Source organism: Arachis ipaensis, chromosome B09, assembly GCF_000816755.2.
Source record: "Arachis ipaensis cultivar K30076 chromosome B09, Araip1.1, whole genome shotgun sequence".
NCBI classification, from domain to species: Eukaryota; Viridiplantae; Streptophyta; class Magnoliopsida; order Fabales; family Fabaceae; genus Arachis; species Arachis ipaensis.
Genome location: NC_029793.2, coordinates 47,206,700 through 47,223,663, shown reverse-complemented (window position 1 = coordinate 47,223,663; position 16,964 = coordinate 47,206,700). Strand labels below are relative to the sequence as shown.

The following is a 16,964-nucleotide window of genomic DNA, read 5'->3' as shown; positions in this document are numbered from 1 at the left end:
TAAAAAGAATAAAAGCTTTCGCAACATACTTGGCATTACTTGAATATTAGTATAACCACAAATAAATATTCACCATACTTCCTTGAGAATAATCCGGCACCTGTATGCTCCACAGCAAAGAATCTAGCATAATATAGGCTGCATAGCAAGTATATTGCAGTAAAATAAAGGTTAAACTCCAAGTCTTCTAACTTTGGTCCCTAATCTTGATATCCACTATCAGAAGAAGAAAAGCCAAGCAGGACTTCAAACTTTGGTTCATAATAGTAAATAACAATAGTCTAACATGTAAGAAACACAATATTTGAATAGATCAATGTGACAAAGAACACAACAAATACCAAACCTAAATAGAATAAAATTAGAGAATACCAGAAACTTAAACCATTAACTATACCTTATTACAACACTTCATTGCTATTGTACGAAGCATTCTCATCATATACCTACAATATCAGCAATATAATATTATTAGTACTAGCTAATAAGCAGCAATTAAAACTTAGTCATACCTCATTGGTAAAAATACTTACCAATGAGTCATCTTCAATGTTCATGTGATCATCCGAGTCATTATCAAATGTGTCATTTCCATGGCCTTCTGACTGTGAGATGCCACAACGAACACGACAAGTTGTTCGATTGTGGCCCTCCATACCACACTGTCCACATCGATGTTTTCTTTTATTAGACTGTGAAGCCCCCCTTTTGTCCTATATTTTCTTGGGTCCCTTGGCATGCTATATCCGAGATCATTGGTTGCGAGCCCAGCTCCAAAAGCATCCACTTGCACACCATCTCTTACACTATCTGCATCATTGACCAACTCTTTTTGTGCAGCATCTTCCTCCTTAAATTGTTTCAACAAATTCATAGCCATTTCCCGTGTAAAGATAAATCTCTCGTTATCTCGGCAAGCAAAGTTGGCTAGTTGTCTAAACCAATCCATCAAACAACTGTATTGACTTAGCATCAAAGAATCCCAATGAAGCCCGACCGCATTTTGCAAACCTACTTTGGCAGTCTTGGTCCACCGAGGCAAGACTAATGACCTTGGTAACTCCTCTATATCTTCATGCACCAAGACGCAAACTATGTGTTCACAAGGTATGCCAAATGATTCCATTCTCATACATAAACAATTGAATTCCATCTCAATGTCACAACAGAATACACGCCACATCTCATTTGGCATTCGGTCCAAACCGACAGAGTAAATCACATAAGAGCCAGTTTGCCTCATATTTATTACCTTCATTGATGCAGCCCGTACAAGGATTGGTTGGAACATATGAAATATTGATAGGGTGTAAACATTGGCAGCACTCCTCTTTAACTGTTGAAAACAAGTTTGCATACTGGGTCTCCCATTCACAGAGGCGAGGTCAGCCTGGACCTCTTTCCACCTTATATGGTCGACACAAGGATTAAAGTGTTGAATGAACTCAACAAGATTGTACCTTGAGTTGACATACTTTGCAATGATCGAGTTTAATCCCTCGCACCGAGAAGTAGTCCGAAAACCAGCAAAAAACTTCCCTCTTATATGTGCAGTTGCCCATGAATGTCTCTTTTTATGCATATCTAGGACCCAATTCTTGTTTTCGATACCAAATCCCTCAACCATTTCAAACCACTTTTGACGAAATACATCAATTTCATAGTCACCTAGCATACAATTTTTAAACATGGAGGTAAACAGGGGCTTGCCAATGTTACTTGTTGCATTGCGAATCAGATGCCATGCACATAATCTATGATGTGCATTAGGAAACTCTTTTTCAATGGTGAACTTCATTGATAGATCACCATCCGTGATCACCGAAACAGGTGCTTTCCCATTCATTGCCACCTTCAGTTGTTGTAGCAACCACCTATATGTGTCTTTTTCCTCATCACAAATTAAAGCAGCAGCAGAGATAATTGTTTGATTGTGATGATTGACACCAAAAAATACCACCAGTGGACACATATATTTATTCTTCCTATAGGTAGCATCAAAAGCCAGCACATCGCCAAATAATGAGTAGTTTGCCCTACTGAGACCATCGCACCAGAATAAATTACGCAAAGTTCCATCGGCATCCATGTGATGATTAAAATAGAGAGAAGGGTCATTTGTTGCTTGATCTTCTAGATACTTCAAAGCTTCATATGCATCACCGGGTAATTGGCGCCTCTGCTTTGCTATTTTATTGTACATGTCCCTTTGCATGAAAGAGAGATACTCGTAGCCACCTGTCTGATTTGCTAATGCCCGATATATCTGCCTAACACTAATCCCACCCTTTTTCATGTTAACCATGTGGCCAATATCAGCCTCAAACATGAATCTATGCCCAGGGAGCAATCCAGTCAACCGAGGATCCAGAAGCGGATGATTGTGTTTATCAGAAAAATAAGAAATAAACCAACGACCACTAGGTGCATCTACACGAATCTCCATCATTGCACTGCAGCCACACCTTGTCTCGGGTGTATGTTTTCTCTTAAGGTTTCCAATGCCATAATTATTTTGTGGTTTAAATCCTTCACGATGACATACAAAATTCTTCAACTTAAGTGCGCCCGCATGACTCTTCCTAGTCCTGTTCTTCCGAGCACTAAAGCTTTTTGTCCTTGCATATCTATTGTAGAACTCAAATGCAATGTTGACATCAGAAAAGTGAAAATGACATACATCTTCATCCCTGATGTTCCAAAATTCAATCATCCCAATGTCTTCAAGTGAGTCAATGTTATACCCTTCATCGAAGCCGTGATAATCAAACATTGGTTCCACATTTGTGTCCTCATCCATATAATCCACGTCAACTTCCTCATGTTTTTCTTCCTCCTACTCATATTCATCATATGATGTATGCTCACTATGAACCCCTTCATGAGAAAATTCTTGACCCATAACTTTCTAAATACCAATACACAATTCACAATCTTTTAAAATTGAAATCAATCCAATAGTGTCAATCTTAGGAATCATGAAATTGGACACAAGTTTCATTTATTGTATTAAGGGAAAATGAAGAAGCGTGAATCCAAAATCTAATGGTGAAACTATAAGAGTAAAAACAGAAAGACAAGAACAGTTGGCAATGCCAGCTATGCATGCGGTGGGTGCAAAGGACAAAAAAATATTAAATAGTATATATCCTCTATCTATCAACCTATCTATATTTCTGATCACATGTCACAAAATCCCCGCCGCTCGCAGCCACTGAAGAACACATTATTTCCCCTTTGAGAACCCCGCAAAGTTTGCTTGGCTGCCACCTTAATCCATAGAAACAGATTGCTCGCAAGATTAGATATGCATATGCCCTTCGATGAAATTACCCTATTTTAAACACACTGCTTTCTTTGAGTTGATTGATTGTAGCCCCTCTTCCCTAGCCCTTCACTACATTCACTTTGGACAACTAGGCAATCCTTTCAAGTTGCGCAACATACGTGGCATCCACCTTCTCTGCTAATATATAATTAACTATCAAGAATTAAAAATTAAAAAATAACAACTAGCCCCTCTTTCCCACTTAGGCGCTAATAGTGTTTGCAGATTTGATCTTAAAAGGGGAAGGAAGTGCTCATGTGTTCCTGGATACAAAGTGATTGGTCTTATGGGTGTGAATCCATATTTGCTACCACATCTAATGAAAGTAAGGTAACTTTCTTGGAACTGGGCCAAGTTGAATAAATAATATAAAATAATGGTGAGGTCAATTATACTACAAAGAGAAAAGATTTCATTCCATCATTACATTAACACCACCTGTTACTTTTCTCGGAAGCAGGTCGCGAAAATTTACAGCAGAGGAAGAGGATGAGAATGGTAGGGATTGAAGTTGGATAAAAACCCTAACTGCTTCTCTTCTCTGAATGCCCTTGTATCTGAAATAAAAAAGAAAGGGGAGGGCAGCGTTAGGGTTTTCCAAGAACTCTAAGGGAAGGGGAGAGTGAGGGCAGAGTTAGGGAAGGAAAAAAAAGGCTTCAATCTGGTTGATGCTCTCCAAGAACTCTAATCTCTCTCAGTTTTTTGTACCCAAAAAAAGGGAAAGGAAGAAATGTTAAAAATCAATAATTTGAGGGGTCAAAATCTAATTAGTAAATTTTTCAAAAAAAATGGGGTATATTTTATAATTATTTTGATGTAGGTTAATGATACTCCTACAAAAATGTGGGAGTAACAAATCCATGGCCATTTAAAAGAATGAGTCCGAAAATGAATTTTTTAATATGTCCTGGATTCCTTACTCCTATATTTTTGTAGGTTTATCATTAACCATCATTAAAATAATTACAAAATATACCCCTTTTTTTTTTTGAAAAATTTACTAATCAGATTTTGACCTTCAAATTATTAGTTTTTAACTTTTTTTCTTTTTCCTTTCATTTTCAGATTCAAAGGCATTCAGAGAAGAGAGACCTACTAGGATTTTTCTCTTTTTATCAATTTCTGCTAGGGTTTTCAATCCTTGTCTTTCTCTCTTCCTCTTCCCCTGCTGCAAATCTCAATATCTATTCCAATAGTTTCTGGTAAGCCTGATAGATTTGGACCATTACAACCATATTGCTGATAGCGCTCTTTTCATTTTTCGTCCCATCATCTGGTCACCCGCCGAATGATGGCAACTAGGCCTGAAAGTCTTTCTCTCCGAACTTGCTTTTGTCCAAGGCTTCTAAACCTTCGATGAGATGAAGGAACGTATTCGGATCTGACCTTCTTAGTATATAACTACACCTCAAACCAAGCATATCCTCGCTGCCGCAACCTCCACCTGCCGCCGCGCAACATACCGCCGCTGCGCTGCCGCCGCCGCGCAAGACGCTGCCTCAACACTTGGAGGTTAGTTAATCATTATTTTTTTCTCAATAGTCAAGAAATTTAATTATGCTTGCAATAAAAACTTAGAAATCTATTCAGTATTTTCACTGAAAATAATTTTATTTGTATATGTATCTGGTCACTACTTCTATGGTAAATACTAAATAGAGCAGCACTATCTAATCTAGTGTAGTAGATGTAGATCAACTCAAACTTTTATGAACAGAAAATAAAAGAAAGTTGTGGAGGCACGTGAAGTGCCATGAACTTCTGTGTATGTGCTGTGGCCAATGGCAATGAAGGGTGTCTTTTGGATGCTTGGTTTTCTAGCTGCATAAACGGGTAATTATTGGAGAAAGAGAACTGTTATGCGTGACAATGTAAAATTGACCTCACCATTGTTTTATATTATTCATTTAACGTTTTATTATAATGCTGTTGAATGGTCCTTGTTGCTAAAACATTATTATACTTTACTACTATTACTGTTGTAACCTGTAAGTGATTAATCTTTGTTGAATGAGACTTGATTAGTAAGCTGAGTTAATTGGAATTTCTAAGGGGGGACAAAATCTAAGATTGCAGTAGCTTAGGCATGGTGGATGAACTCAATAAACTATTTATACTCAAATTGGTTTGGAATTTTGGTTTGGTTCGAGAAATCAATTCATTTTAAAATGTAATCAAACTAAACCATTTGGTTTGGTTGCTATTCAATTAGATCATATGATTAGCCATACCAAAACAGTTAGATCATATGATCAAAATGTGCTTTTCATCTTTGATCTTTTTTATTCGTTTGTTATTCCCGAAACTTACAAATTGTGAGACAGATCAGTCCCTTCTTTTGGTATTTTTTGGCTGTTTGGAGTGAGGACTAAATTGTGCCCTTTTGTTAGTTTAGGGACTGTCTCGCAATAAGTTTAAGGACAAACAAACTAATAAACAATGAGCAAGAACTAAAGTGGCTACTCGAAGAAATATTAAGGACTAATTTAGGGCTTTATTCTCTACATTTTCAATGGTGCAAAAATTGGCCTGATTAAACCATCTACTACTTTATACCTTCTCACATAGCTTACCTGTGAAGCCAATAAGAGATAGCTTCTGCATGAAGAATATTCAATCATTGCAATATGTAGTGGGGAATGCTGAGAAATAAAACAACAATAGTAAGTTCAACAGAAGAAGATTCTTAATGAGATTGAAGTTCCCTGCTAAAATATAAACTTTCAGAGAGAATGGAATTCTCACTATCATTGCTTTCAAATAACTTGTTAAGAAACCTGATGTAAAAAGTGATATGGATGGCTGCAACTAACAAATTTTTGTTATCTGTTTTCAAAAATGAAAATATCTGTTTCGTGTAAATTTATATATTCCCAGCATGTAAATTTATATATCCCTTGAGAAGGAAATAACTGTATATATATGCTTTGATGCTTGCTTCAGAGACGTGGGAATGGGACATGATGAAATGAGGGGATTATTCCCTATTGCTTTTGAATATTCAGCGAGAATGCTGTTCACAGAGGCATCTTCCAGTGCTCATATGTTGCATGCCATGAACTGTGCGCCAAAGTAGCATATATTATTGTTTTGTTATTGTTGGATTCCTGAAGAAGAAAATGACGTTACTAGTAACTGAAGGACTTAAAAATCTTATATGAATGTAAATTCCTTTATATTTGTTGAAGTGTGCTATTTATTTGAGCCTCTAATCATGAACACTTTTTTTCTTGCTTAGAGAAAGTTCACACAAAATAATTGATTTATGCAAAATGAAATGAGGTTGCAGATAAGCAGAGAAGGTAGTGCTCAGATATAGGCATCACAGTTGGTGCAATAGTTGGAAGTTGTTTATGAGGTTCAAGGTCCTTGAGAATGTGAAATGGACACTCTCGTGGAGAGTGGGAGTCTTGCTGCGACTACTTCCGAAGAAGTGGTTAGGAATTGGTAAAGAAACCTGATATCGATGTCACTGAGATGTCCATTTGATCAGTATAATGGATGGAATGTACAATGTATGTTAGCTGTGTTCTGGTTTGAATTATGTTATTGACTCACTGCTTGTAGTGTATAATTTGTGCTCTATGCTTTCCTTTTGTTTGAGTACTTCATATGTTCAGTAGGAAATGTGTGATTCAGTGTAAGATAGAAAGATGTTCATATTTGAGTTGCTCTTGTAACACAACCATGACTAAACACTTCATTGCTTATTTCTATGAAAATAAGGCAAGTAATTTTATGTTTAACAAGAATGAAGAATCACTTCTTATACTCATTTAGATTCCGTTCAGTTGCTGCATATTTGGTGTTGCACAGAACGTTCTCTGTTGTCTTTTATGCATTAAAATACTAGTAGAAAATAATTAAGATTGCTGATTTTTCCTTACAATTATTATATTGATCAACTAAATGTATGGCGAAAAAATGCAATTCTTTTTAGAGTATAATTATAATATATTTTTATTTATCTAACATAAAAGAATTTCTTAATTAAAAAAAAATGTTTGAGAATACCTTATTTACCTGTTGAAGGTTTAAGTGTTGAAAATTATGACTAAACAAAAAGTTAAGAGAATGACACTTTACACTCAAACGTTTCTTCCCTTTTAATTTCTTTTATTTATGACACTGTACACTCAAAATTTTCTTTTTTGAACTTTGCCATTGTTCATTTTTTGGATTAACATAGATCAATTATATCCTATAAATTCAGGATATGTTTGAATTTTGTTTTTGTTCATTTTTTGGATTAAGTTATATTGTATTTATCATACTCAGCAATAATTAGTTATGGGAATATATAGGTTATAAATAATTTATATTAACCGATAAAGTAAAGAAAATTAGTAATATAGAATTGTAATATATAAAAGGATAAATTAGTGTAAAAACAAATGAAACATAGCTTAGTACTTTGTCTTTCAAAGAAAATATTAAAAATATCTAAAAAGATAATTCCTCTTCTCAAATGTCTTCATGCTCTGCTTCCACCTTGGTCCTATATTTCCAAGCATTTTCTTGTATTACGAGACATAAATCGTTGTATTCCTCTAAAACCAGATCCACGACAAGTCTCATTCGTATGGAGTCGTTAATCTGCTTAGAGCACCAACAATATAATTCTAATTAGAAGTGTGTTGGAAAAATTATGTTAAAAATACTTTCTTATAAAATATGACATGAATATTGAAGTCATCTTGTAAAGTACATTCTCTCATCCAACCAGTCACCCAAACTCTGCTATCATTCCTGTGATAAAAAGTATTCAACAAATAGTTATTATATACATATAAGATATAATCTATTGAACGAGTTATGATAAAACATTATTATACTTTACTGCTATTACTGCTGTAACCTGTGATATGTTTAAGAACTAATAACCAGAGCACAAATGAACTAGATATGTCACATATATGGTATACAATAAATCAAGTGCTACTTCATCCTAACCTTTTGATGTTATCAAATAGTGATCTGCTAGAGTGAAGACTCAAAGAATCCAGATGAAGTATGATTGGCCCTGATTCATCACCTTTATCCGGAATACAAATAATGATCAAGTTTCAATGAAGACTGAATACATGAAACATTAGAAGAAAAAGAATCCAGAAATGAGAGAATGGACAAGAGAGATTAAAATATAACAATAAAAATGACCCTACTGCCAATATAAAATTGAGCATGAAGTGTATTTATAGGAGCACAGAAAACATAACTATAAAAATTTACAGTTAAATAACCCATTCTTCATTTGTTTTTTTTACCAGTTTTTCTTCTCCCACTATTTCTTCTAATATGAAAATCTTATAAGGTAGAAGAGACTTAAAATATATCAAAAAAAAAATTAACTACAGATCATATCAGCCCCTTATTTTAGTCGGACAAGCCACAATTGTAGTTTCAAGTCAATGTAAAATGAGGTGACACTATAGCCCAAGTATTAAATATATTTCTTGACCTTAGAGGGCTTTTCCTATCACAAGAATTGTATTTTCTTCCGATAATAACCTAAAACAACAAAGCAAAACAGAACTTCCTCGCAGTCAAGAATTTAATAACTTACAAAATAAAGTTTCACTACTAAGGAAAAAACTTACTCCTCGTGTACTGGAATCAAAACATAGGCCTTCTGAAATATATTTACTCCCTTCCACCACCTTCTGAATTTGACAAAGAATGTTGCTCTGTCACTTTGCTATAACATTGAATGGAAAAATGAATTAGAGTACATACTAAAAATTAACACTCCAAAATGCCTAAGTTGCTAGGTTAAGGCACGTGGATGCAGTTTGTCTCTTATACAAAAAAGCCTTTAGGCTTGAAATGCAGACAATACCCAAGCCACCTCCCTCATGCTGAAATTTAACTGTTAATTGGCCACAACACATACATAGAAGTTGATGGCACTTCACGTGCCTCCACAACTTTCTTTTCTTTTCTGTTCATAAAAGTTTGAGTTGATTTACATCTACTACACTAGATTAGATAGTGCTGCTCTATTTAGTATTTACCATAGAGGTAGTGACCAGATACATATACAAATAAAATTATTTTCAGTAAAAATACTGAATAGATTTCTAAATTTTTATTGCAAGCATAATTAAATTTCTTGACTATTGAGAAAAAAATAATGATTAACTAACCTCTAATTGTTGAGGCAGCGTCTTGCGCGGCGACGGCAGGTTGCGCAGCGGCAGGCGGAGGTTGCGGCAGCGAGGATATGCTTGGTTTGAGATGTAGTTATATATTAAGAAGGTCAGATCCGAATACGTTCCTTCACCTCATCGAAGGTTTAGAAGCCTTGGACAAAAGCAAGTTCGGAGAGAAAGACTTTCAGGCCTAGTTGCCATCATTTGGCGGGTGACCAGATGATGGGACGAAAAACGAAAAGAGCGCTATCGGCAATATGGTTGTAATGTTTCAAATCTATGACGCTTACCAGAAACTATTGGAATAGATATTGAGATTTGCAGCAGGGGAAGAGGAAGAGAGAAAGACAGGGATTGAAAATCTTAGCAAAAATTGATAAAGAGAGGAAAACCCTAGTAGACCTCTCTTCTCTAAATGCATTTGAATCTGAAAATGAAAGAAAAAGGAAAAAAAAGTTAAAAATCAATAATTTGAGGGATCAAAATTTAATTAGTAAATTTTTCAAAAAAAAAAGAAAACAACCAAAAATTAATTACTATATATTTATATGTATAATACACATATTACTTAGCTAATTTCCAATGTATATTTATACTTAAACATCGTTAGATGAAATTATCTATTTGGAGATTCTGTTTTTGTTTTGAAATTTGTAGGTGAGAGGAACACTCATAAATTTAAATTCAGACGTTTGTGATTATAATTATTTTAACGGGCCTATCTAAATGTTGGTTGAATGTTACCTCTACATTATTAAGGGTCTATTTGGGAAACTCTAAAAGTAGTTTTTTTTTTACTTTTGACTTATGAAAAGTAGTAGTATTAATGTCTGGTACAATTTTTAAAACCAAATTGCAACTTTTTAAGAAGCTATTTTGGAGCTTATAGAGAAGTTAAAAAAAATGACTTCTCTCATAATACTTCTACTTTTCATTACATTTCTATAAAATAAGCACTTTTATAGTTAAAAATACAAACACAAAATAACTTATTTATAAGTTACTTTTAACATAGTCATTTATTGTTTAAGTTATTTTATCAAAAGGAACTTAATTAAGTTGGTTATCCAAACTGAACCTAAGTATCTAATATATTGTTTCAAAAATACTAATTTATTATGATATACGGACAAAAACACAGAATATCACATGACACATATGCAAATAAATATATAAATTTTAATTTTTTATAAGATACAAAAACACAATATATATATATATATATAAATATAAAATATTTTTTAAATAAATTATAATAATATTTAAATATTTATATTTAATCAATATAAAAAAATTAGCCTTTGATTTCTTGCAAATAGTTTTTGGGAACTATAATTAATTAAAAGAGAAATTATCAAACTAAGTAAATTTTTGAAAAAAAAAAAAAGTATCTGCAACCAATATTTTAAATTCTTAAAACGTAAGAGAGTATGACCAAAAGAAAATATAAATAATCTGGATACATAAACACATGAGAGAACAAAGTAATAAGCTATTTCATTATCAGCGTTCTCTTCATTTTTTTTTTCCAATTCTATTTCGTTTCTCTTTTCCCTGTCCCTTAACCCACATGCTACGCATTATGGAGAAAGAATATGATACAAACATACAAAGAACGAATCCAGCAAGTCCAGAACCCACAAACATAATTCGTAGGAATCAATTTCAATATACAATATTTACATAAAAATTAACAAGGTCAGAAGAATCATGGTCCTGGGAAGGAACATTGTTAGTGAATAACATTAAATTCCTTGAATCATTGGTCAGTAGCATTTAAGTTGCGGCAGGAAATCGCCTGCATTTGTCCATTAAATTCTTTTACACCACCAATTTACAAATTGAAGGGAGGAAGGCACTTGCAAAGAAGCATTCATCAACCTGCACCGCACATATTTCATAGTTTTAAGGTAAACATGAATGAACAAGATAAGCAGTTGCAGCAGTTATAGCTAAGCCAAGTAACTTGATGAAATCAAAAGATGAACTGTTTCAGATACATACCTTCCTCAGAGAAGTCAAATACATCACCAAGCATGTCATCATTATCACCATCATCATCACATTTTTCCCTATGACAGGGACAGCTACAATCCACATCAGTAGCAACTTCCGCTGATTCTTTACAGTCAACTGATGCTTTACAATAGCCCTCATGAAAAAATTTCTCAAAGTCTAGGGAATGACATATTGGTTCCTCAAGAATGACATTCCTATTCAAATCACAACCACTCGAATCGAAACTGCCAGTGGCTTTTCCATGTTTTGATGATTCAAACGCTGTAGTTGTATTATCAGCAAAATGTGTGGTAGCTGCTGAATCACTATGATTCTTAAAAGTTTCCATGCTTCGAAGTTGTGATGCCAATGCAAGTCCCTCTCTGTTCTTGCAATGAATCTCATTACTAGACAAGTCAATCGATGAAGAAAAATATGCTGGAAAGCATGAGAATGGTCAATAAACAAGAATAATGAGTTACACGGGCCACTCAAGAATAATGAGTTAAACGTGATTGCTAATCTTACCATCATTTGCCTTTTCGGCTAAGCCAGATACTGCAGACTTTGAATGAGAACCTGCAGTATCTTCGGACAAATTCTCTTCAGCTACATGCAAATCAGATGAAGAGCTAGAGCAGTTACCCATAATCCCTCTGCCAAAAGTTTCATATACTGATAGAATGAGAATGGAAAATTATGTTTTTTTATCAAAAGAAAAAGACTTATATAACCAGTTAAAGGAAAGGAAGATAAATGATTATTACCTGTCAACCCAAGTAGACTGAATTCTATCGAAATAGTTGAATACAGGCAATAAATCCTTCTGTCTTATTTCAAGCTCATTAACAAAAACATTCTCTATTTGAATCTCTCCGTTGGTAGTAAGTTCAGCTAACTTTGGCTCTCCAGCATCCAAAGGACTTATGACAAAGAATGACACCTGAAAATTGTGGGGAAAAAATTTATTCCAGTGAGTGAACCAATTGAGAAAGCTGACGAGCAGTAGTCAGAAAAAACCATAATGAATACCTCAGATTTCTGCCAAACTGGTATCCTCCCCGAGCTTAACTGTACCTCTGCATTTGAGAAGTGACATTGCTCAGCTAGTTTTATCGAACTATTGTTCCTGACACCGTTATCCTCATAATCTGAACTCTCCAAGATTAATCCTTCAGCTTCCAGTCCACCAAGTGTATTCCCCAGTATAGAAACCTCTTTTTCAGGCCAATCATATCTCCTGCAAACATCCCACCATTGAATAGGTTCAACGTTTACTCGCAAATCCTCTTCTTGTATATGCACTGAAGGAACTGTAGCTGTTCTTGCAGCAGTTTCACCTGGCTCAGCCACGGAGGATGGTAGTAGTTTATATTGAATTAAGTGACCAGACTGGGTATAAACCAATAAGTGCTCCAGAGAATGAATTTTTGGGTATGAATCACTTGAAGCAAAAGGTATAGAATTATGAAAGATAGCAGAAACAGCACCAGATGGAACCAATTCTTTCCCTGCAGCAGATGATGCAGCATTACTAACTGTATTGAGCCATCCAGCATGATTATTTTTTATTCTGCTAACTATAGAGAGAACAACAGAAGTTGGGGGTGCCAGGCAAAGCTGTTGCTGGTTTACTGTGAAATGCGGAGTGAACCACCATGGAAGAGATAAAACTGGCAAAATAACAGGTCCTTCTGGTTCCTGATTATGTATCTTCAGAACTGTCTCACCACCAAATGGAGCAAGAACAAAAATATGACAGGTTCCCTTGGAGGAAATAATGGCAACCCACTGGCTGTAATGGCTAAAACAAATATCTTGTATAACCTGTATAATATTCTCAAAGAGTAAAAACCATGACAAGCAATATAAACAGAAGGATTTAATTTTGATCTGTTTGGTTTACACTATCATCCAATTATATATTGCTAGATCAAAAAAGAATTTTGAATATCAAGAACACTATCTAGGAAGTCCAACTCATTAATGATATGTCAACACATGCTCAAACGTAGCATAAGATTTTCGAATAACAATGGGTCATAGTCAATTTCTAGACGCAAAAGGCCTTAAAAGAAACACTGAGGATAGAAGCATACAGCTGATGTCATGCCTCGGTGTAGCTTGTATAAGTGCACATGTGAACACCTCCAGTCACTGCTTTGAGATCCTGATCCATTCCTTGGGTAGGATGGCATAATCCTAAACACATTAATGTTGTTGCCATGAATCGAGGCAGTAACTAGAAGTGTCCCACTTGGGTCAAAACATAAGGCAGATATTGGACTAGTATGAGCTCTAAATTGTGCCACAACATCTGTAGAAACAAAGTCTTTGACAACAACCTGCAATAGATGAGTAATACAAATCAAGAAGCATATAGAATGAATGCTTTCCGGTTTCCACTGACATAAGCTAACAACTTAAAGAAGGGGGAGTAGAGATAAGAGACTTCTGTAAAATACTCAGTACTATTAACTACCTTAGAAACTCTTTCCTCTATGGCTAAGCTGTGAACCAATAGATGATCTCATGATAATCTTATTACAGATGCCAATATTACTTTAAAGAAGAAAACATCTAGTCAGCAGTCCACCACATTGCAAAAGAAAATTAGATTATAACTTGCTAAGTTGTCACCGAAAAAGGAATACTCACCAACCCTGCAGTATCTGTTTCTGTAGAATTTGATGTAAACCGACTACTTTTCCAGCTTGAATTTGGTGAAACAGGAGAATTTGATCCATCAGGTATAAGATCTTCATAGTATTTGGATAATGTTTTATACCCTCTATCACTAAGATTGATGAGCCCAGCAGTTAAGTGCTTGCTAGCTTCCATGGCATATCGGGCAACTAGGTTTCCACTACTGGGTGATGTTGATGGGCTGACAGATGGTGGAGTAAGACTCTGAGGGCTTAGGCGACCTGCATTTGGTACCAATGGGTGGTTGGTAGCATAAGCAAACCAGCGGGGTCCTACAGCCATTGGACCATAGCCAATATTAACCCCAACCATTCCTTGGCCTCCTAACTGGGGTACTGGGTAGGTGAGGACACTGAATTTATTCTCAAGAGTAAGAGCATCTAAACAGTATATCTGCCGGCAAAATAGAAAAATAGAAATCAAATTAGACAGGCGATTGATATGGCAATATAAGATTAAGTTACTATATATTACATTAAATTCACATCTATAGAACAAGTAAATGATCCACTAGGTGATAAGAAATCTCTGTATTTTGCAACCTAGTAATTTTCAAATATAGCCAAAGAAAATAGGTAAAATCTCCAAAATCTACCAAGAACTATAATAAAGTCAATTTTTTCAATTAGCTAAAATGAATAATTCCAAACTTATGTGCTGAATTCCTCGAGTCAAAAACTTACTTGAGTAGCAAGACCCACAGCCACTATTTTAGGGCTGCACCTAACCATGCAGATAGTCGAACGAAATCTAAGAACATGGACATAGGTGTGGGACCTTAATGAGTAAAATTGAAGAGTTCTAGCTGAGCTTGCTATATTTTCAGCTTGAGCTTCAATGTGGCCATCTCTGACATTTTGCACTGTACCAGGGGTCTTTAACTTATCACATGTAACGACCAACAGCAGAGGGTGTGCTGCTCCAAGTCCTTCAGAAACCTCCAATTTTGCAGGGACAGGCTTCATCTGTAAGAATGATACTGGATAATCACGCTTTGAGACAAGTTCCCTGATGTCAGAGGCATCTTCCACGTCAAGAACTTGGAAGCCATTTGTATATCCGACTAAGAGAACATGTCTGAAAGATGATGGACATGGTTCCAGCTTGTCAAAGCATGCCCAAAGGATCTGCATGACAAACATAGCAGTAAAACCTCTGTCCCCATGGTTCATACATGAAAATGTGCAATTATGAAGCTTGCCATAGCGTAGCATGGAGCCATGGATCAAAGTATAATTCAATTCCATTCCCATAAATTGGGGTCAGTAAGTAGACCCTTTGGTAGCACTTCTCATGGTTGTTCTTAATTCAGACAGGTATTAAATACTCTATTCTTCCCTGTAAGGCTTAGCAGCATTAGTATTTAGTTCAACTACTTACAATATCAAACAACTTCAGCATCACACAAATATCTCTTTTGTTAAACTCTTTTTGGTTTAATAATCCAATATTCCAAAGCAGAGTACCCCACCCATCTTTACTTCACCCATACGAAACAAAACCATGAAAATAAGAAATGTAAAGATTGAAATTAGCTGAAAAAATTGAGTCATGGACATGAAAACAAGAAATGTAAAGATTTTTGAAGTCTAAATATAAATTTCAAACGTAACGTAGCACAATGCACACTATCTCATTGATTATCATAGAAAAGAACTGCATTTCCATTAAAAGAAGGCCGTTCACCACTTTCCACTAACATTCTTAACGAAGAACGATCAAAACCTAACATTCATAATTCTCACTACTCATTCAAAAAACAGCATTTCACAATTTCAAAAACACAAAACAACAACAACAACAAACAACACGGACTTAAGAAGAGTATTGCTACCTGGTCCTTGAGGTTGTCCTCGTCGCCGGAGATTGAGGCGGCGACAGAGGCGCCGGCGGAGCGGACGCCGGAGGAAGCGGTCTTAATGCAAGAGGATATGAACTTGAAGGAAGAAGCAACGCTTTTGCTGTTCTTGTCCTTTCCATGGCTCTTCTTCATAATAACGAAGGAGGTGATTTTCCACCGGCCACCGGAGAGTCACCGGGAATTTCGTCCCCGCCGACGAGCGTCGCGGAACGTCAGCGATCGGATATAGCATAAGAATTAGTGTTTTAGGTGGGCGAAGATTGGACGTTTGGCGCGGCGGAAGAGGCTCCGGCTATGGGTTTGAGGGAGTTTTGACCTGTTAAGGGAGTAGACGGTTCCGTTGTGAAGTGAGTTTGTGTTTTGTTGGGTTTGCTTGTGTGCTGTGTTCCGTTTAAGTCACACACAGTTGAGCTTGCTTGTTGCTAATTGCAAAAGCTATTATTTTCTTCTAATGACACTCAAGCCCCACCACTTTCACTCAAATGTCTTACATGTTCCCATGAAAAACAAATTTCGTAAAAGATAGTATTGTGTTCAACAACCCTCCAAAAGCTTCTTAACAGAAAATCATTTATCATTTGTAAATATCAACGAAACACTAATTAAAGTTCTCAGTTTTATCTTATGGGAGATTTTGTATCCATTATCAATGTAAAAATATTTTACAAAGGCATAAATTATAGTGTATATCAGTAATTAAAATAATTATTTTTGACATATAGTTCATGAATAGCCATTTTAATAAATTAATTTAATTTCACTTATATTGTAATTGTTTTGTTGACCATTCAAATAATAGATGAAAAAATACCATTACTTTTTCTGTTGCATTAGTACAAAAATTAAATATTTATTTAAAAAAGAAATAGTAATATAGTTATAATAATATATTTATATGTATAGATACTAAATGAATATT

At 35.2% G+C, this 16,964-nt stretch overlaps 2 protein-coding genes and 2 long non-coding RNA genes across 8 annotated transcripts; 1 reads left to right on the top strand and 3 right to left on the bottom strand.

Annotated features, from left to right (window-relative positions):
- Positions 402-2,800, bottom strand: LOC107615475 (protein FAR1-RELATED SEQUENCE 5-like). The gene is made up of 3 exons (XM_016317534.1): positions 659-2,800; positions 534-605; positions 402-446 (listed from the first exon to the last, which is right to left on the bottom strand). The coding sequence occupies exons 1-3, from the start codon at positions 2,798-2,800 to the stop codon at positions 402-404; spliced, it is 2,259 nt and encodes a 752-aa protein (XP_016173020.1).
- On the top strand, positions 6,173-7,107 carry LOC110266572. Its single transcript, XR_002353988.1, has 2 exons — positions 6,173-6,459; positions 6,618-7,107. It is a non-coding gene; the product is annotated as an uncharacterized LOC110266572 (long non-coding RNA).
- LOC110266571 lies at positions 8,084-9,921 on the bottom strand. The gene is made up of 3 exons (XR_002353987.1): positions 9,475-9,921; positions 8,929-9,026; positions 8,084-8,404 (listed from the first exon to the last, which is right to left on the bottom strand). It is a non-coding gene; the product is annotated as an uncharacterized LOC110266571 (long non-coding RNA).
- LOC107618459 (autophagy-related protein 18h) lies at positions 10,926-16,562 on the bottom strand. 5 transcript variants are annotated; one of them, XM_016320544.2, is made up of 9 exons: positions 16,019-16,558; positions 14,868-15,311; positions 14,137-14,577; positions 13,578-13,823; positions 12,511-13,305; positions 12,246-12,421; positions 12,007-12,134; positions 11,485-11,916; positions 10,926-11,361 (listed from the first exon to the last, which is right to left on the bottom strand). In XM_016320544.2, the coding sequence occupies exons 1-9, from the start codon at positions 16,175-16,177 to the stop codon at positions 11,357-11,359; spliced, it is 2,826 nt and encodes a 941-aa protein (XP_016176030.1). In that variant the 5' UTR covers positions 16,178-16,558; the 3' UTR covers positions 10,926-11,356. The 5 variants fall into 5 exon arrangements, 3 of the variants coding, with proteins under 3 accessions (XP_016176030.1, XP_016176031.1, XP_016176032.1); XM_016320545.2 differs by lacking the exon at positions 16,019-16,558 and adding an exon at positions 15,565-15,662; XR_002353213.1 differs by having other exon boundaries at positions 10,941-11,361; positions 11,485-11,885; positions 16,019-16,561.

Excerpts from the sequence above, each read along its gene's own strand:
- LOC107615475 (XM_016317534.1), bottom strand. The coding sequence starts at position 2,800 with ATGGATGAGGACACAAATGTGGAACCAATGTTTGATTATCACGGCTTC. Across the intron at positions 606-658 it reads ACATCGATGTGGACAGTGTG|TCAGAAGGCCATGGAAATGA; the intron begins GTATGGAGGGCC and ends GGCATCTCACAG. Across the intron at positions 447-533 it reads ACATTGAAGATGACTCATTG|GTATATGATGAGAATGCTTC; the intron begins GTAAGTATTTTT and ends CTGATATTGTAG.
- LOC107618459 (XM_016320544.2), bottom strand. The coding sequence starts at position 16,177 with ATGAAGAAGAGCCATGGAAAGGACAAGAACAGCAAAAGCGTTGCTTCT. Across the intron at positions 15,312-16,018 it reads AGGACAACCTCAAGGACCAG|ATCCTTTGGGCATGCTTTGA; the intron begins GTAGCAATACTC and ends TTTGTCATGCAG. Across the intron at positions 14,578-14,867 it reads CTGTGGGTCTTGCTACTCAA|ATATACTGTTTAGATGCTCT; the intron begins GTAAGTTTTTGA and ends TTTTGCCGGCAG.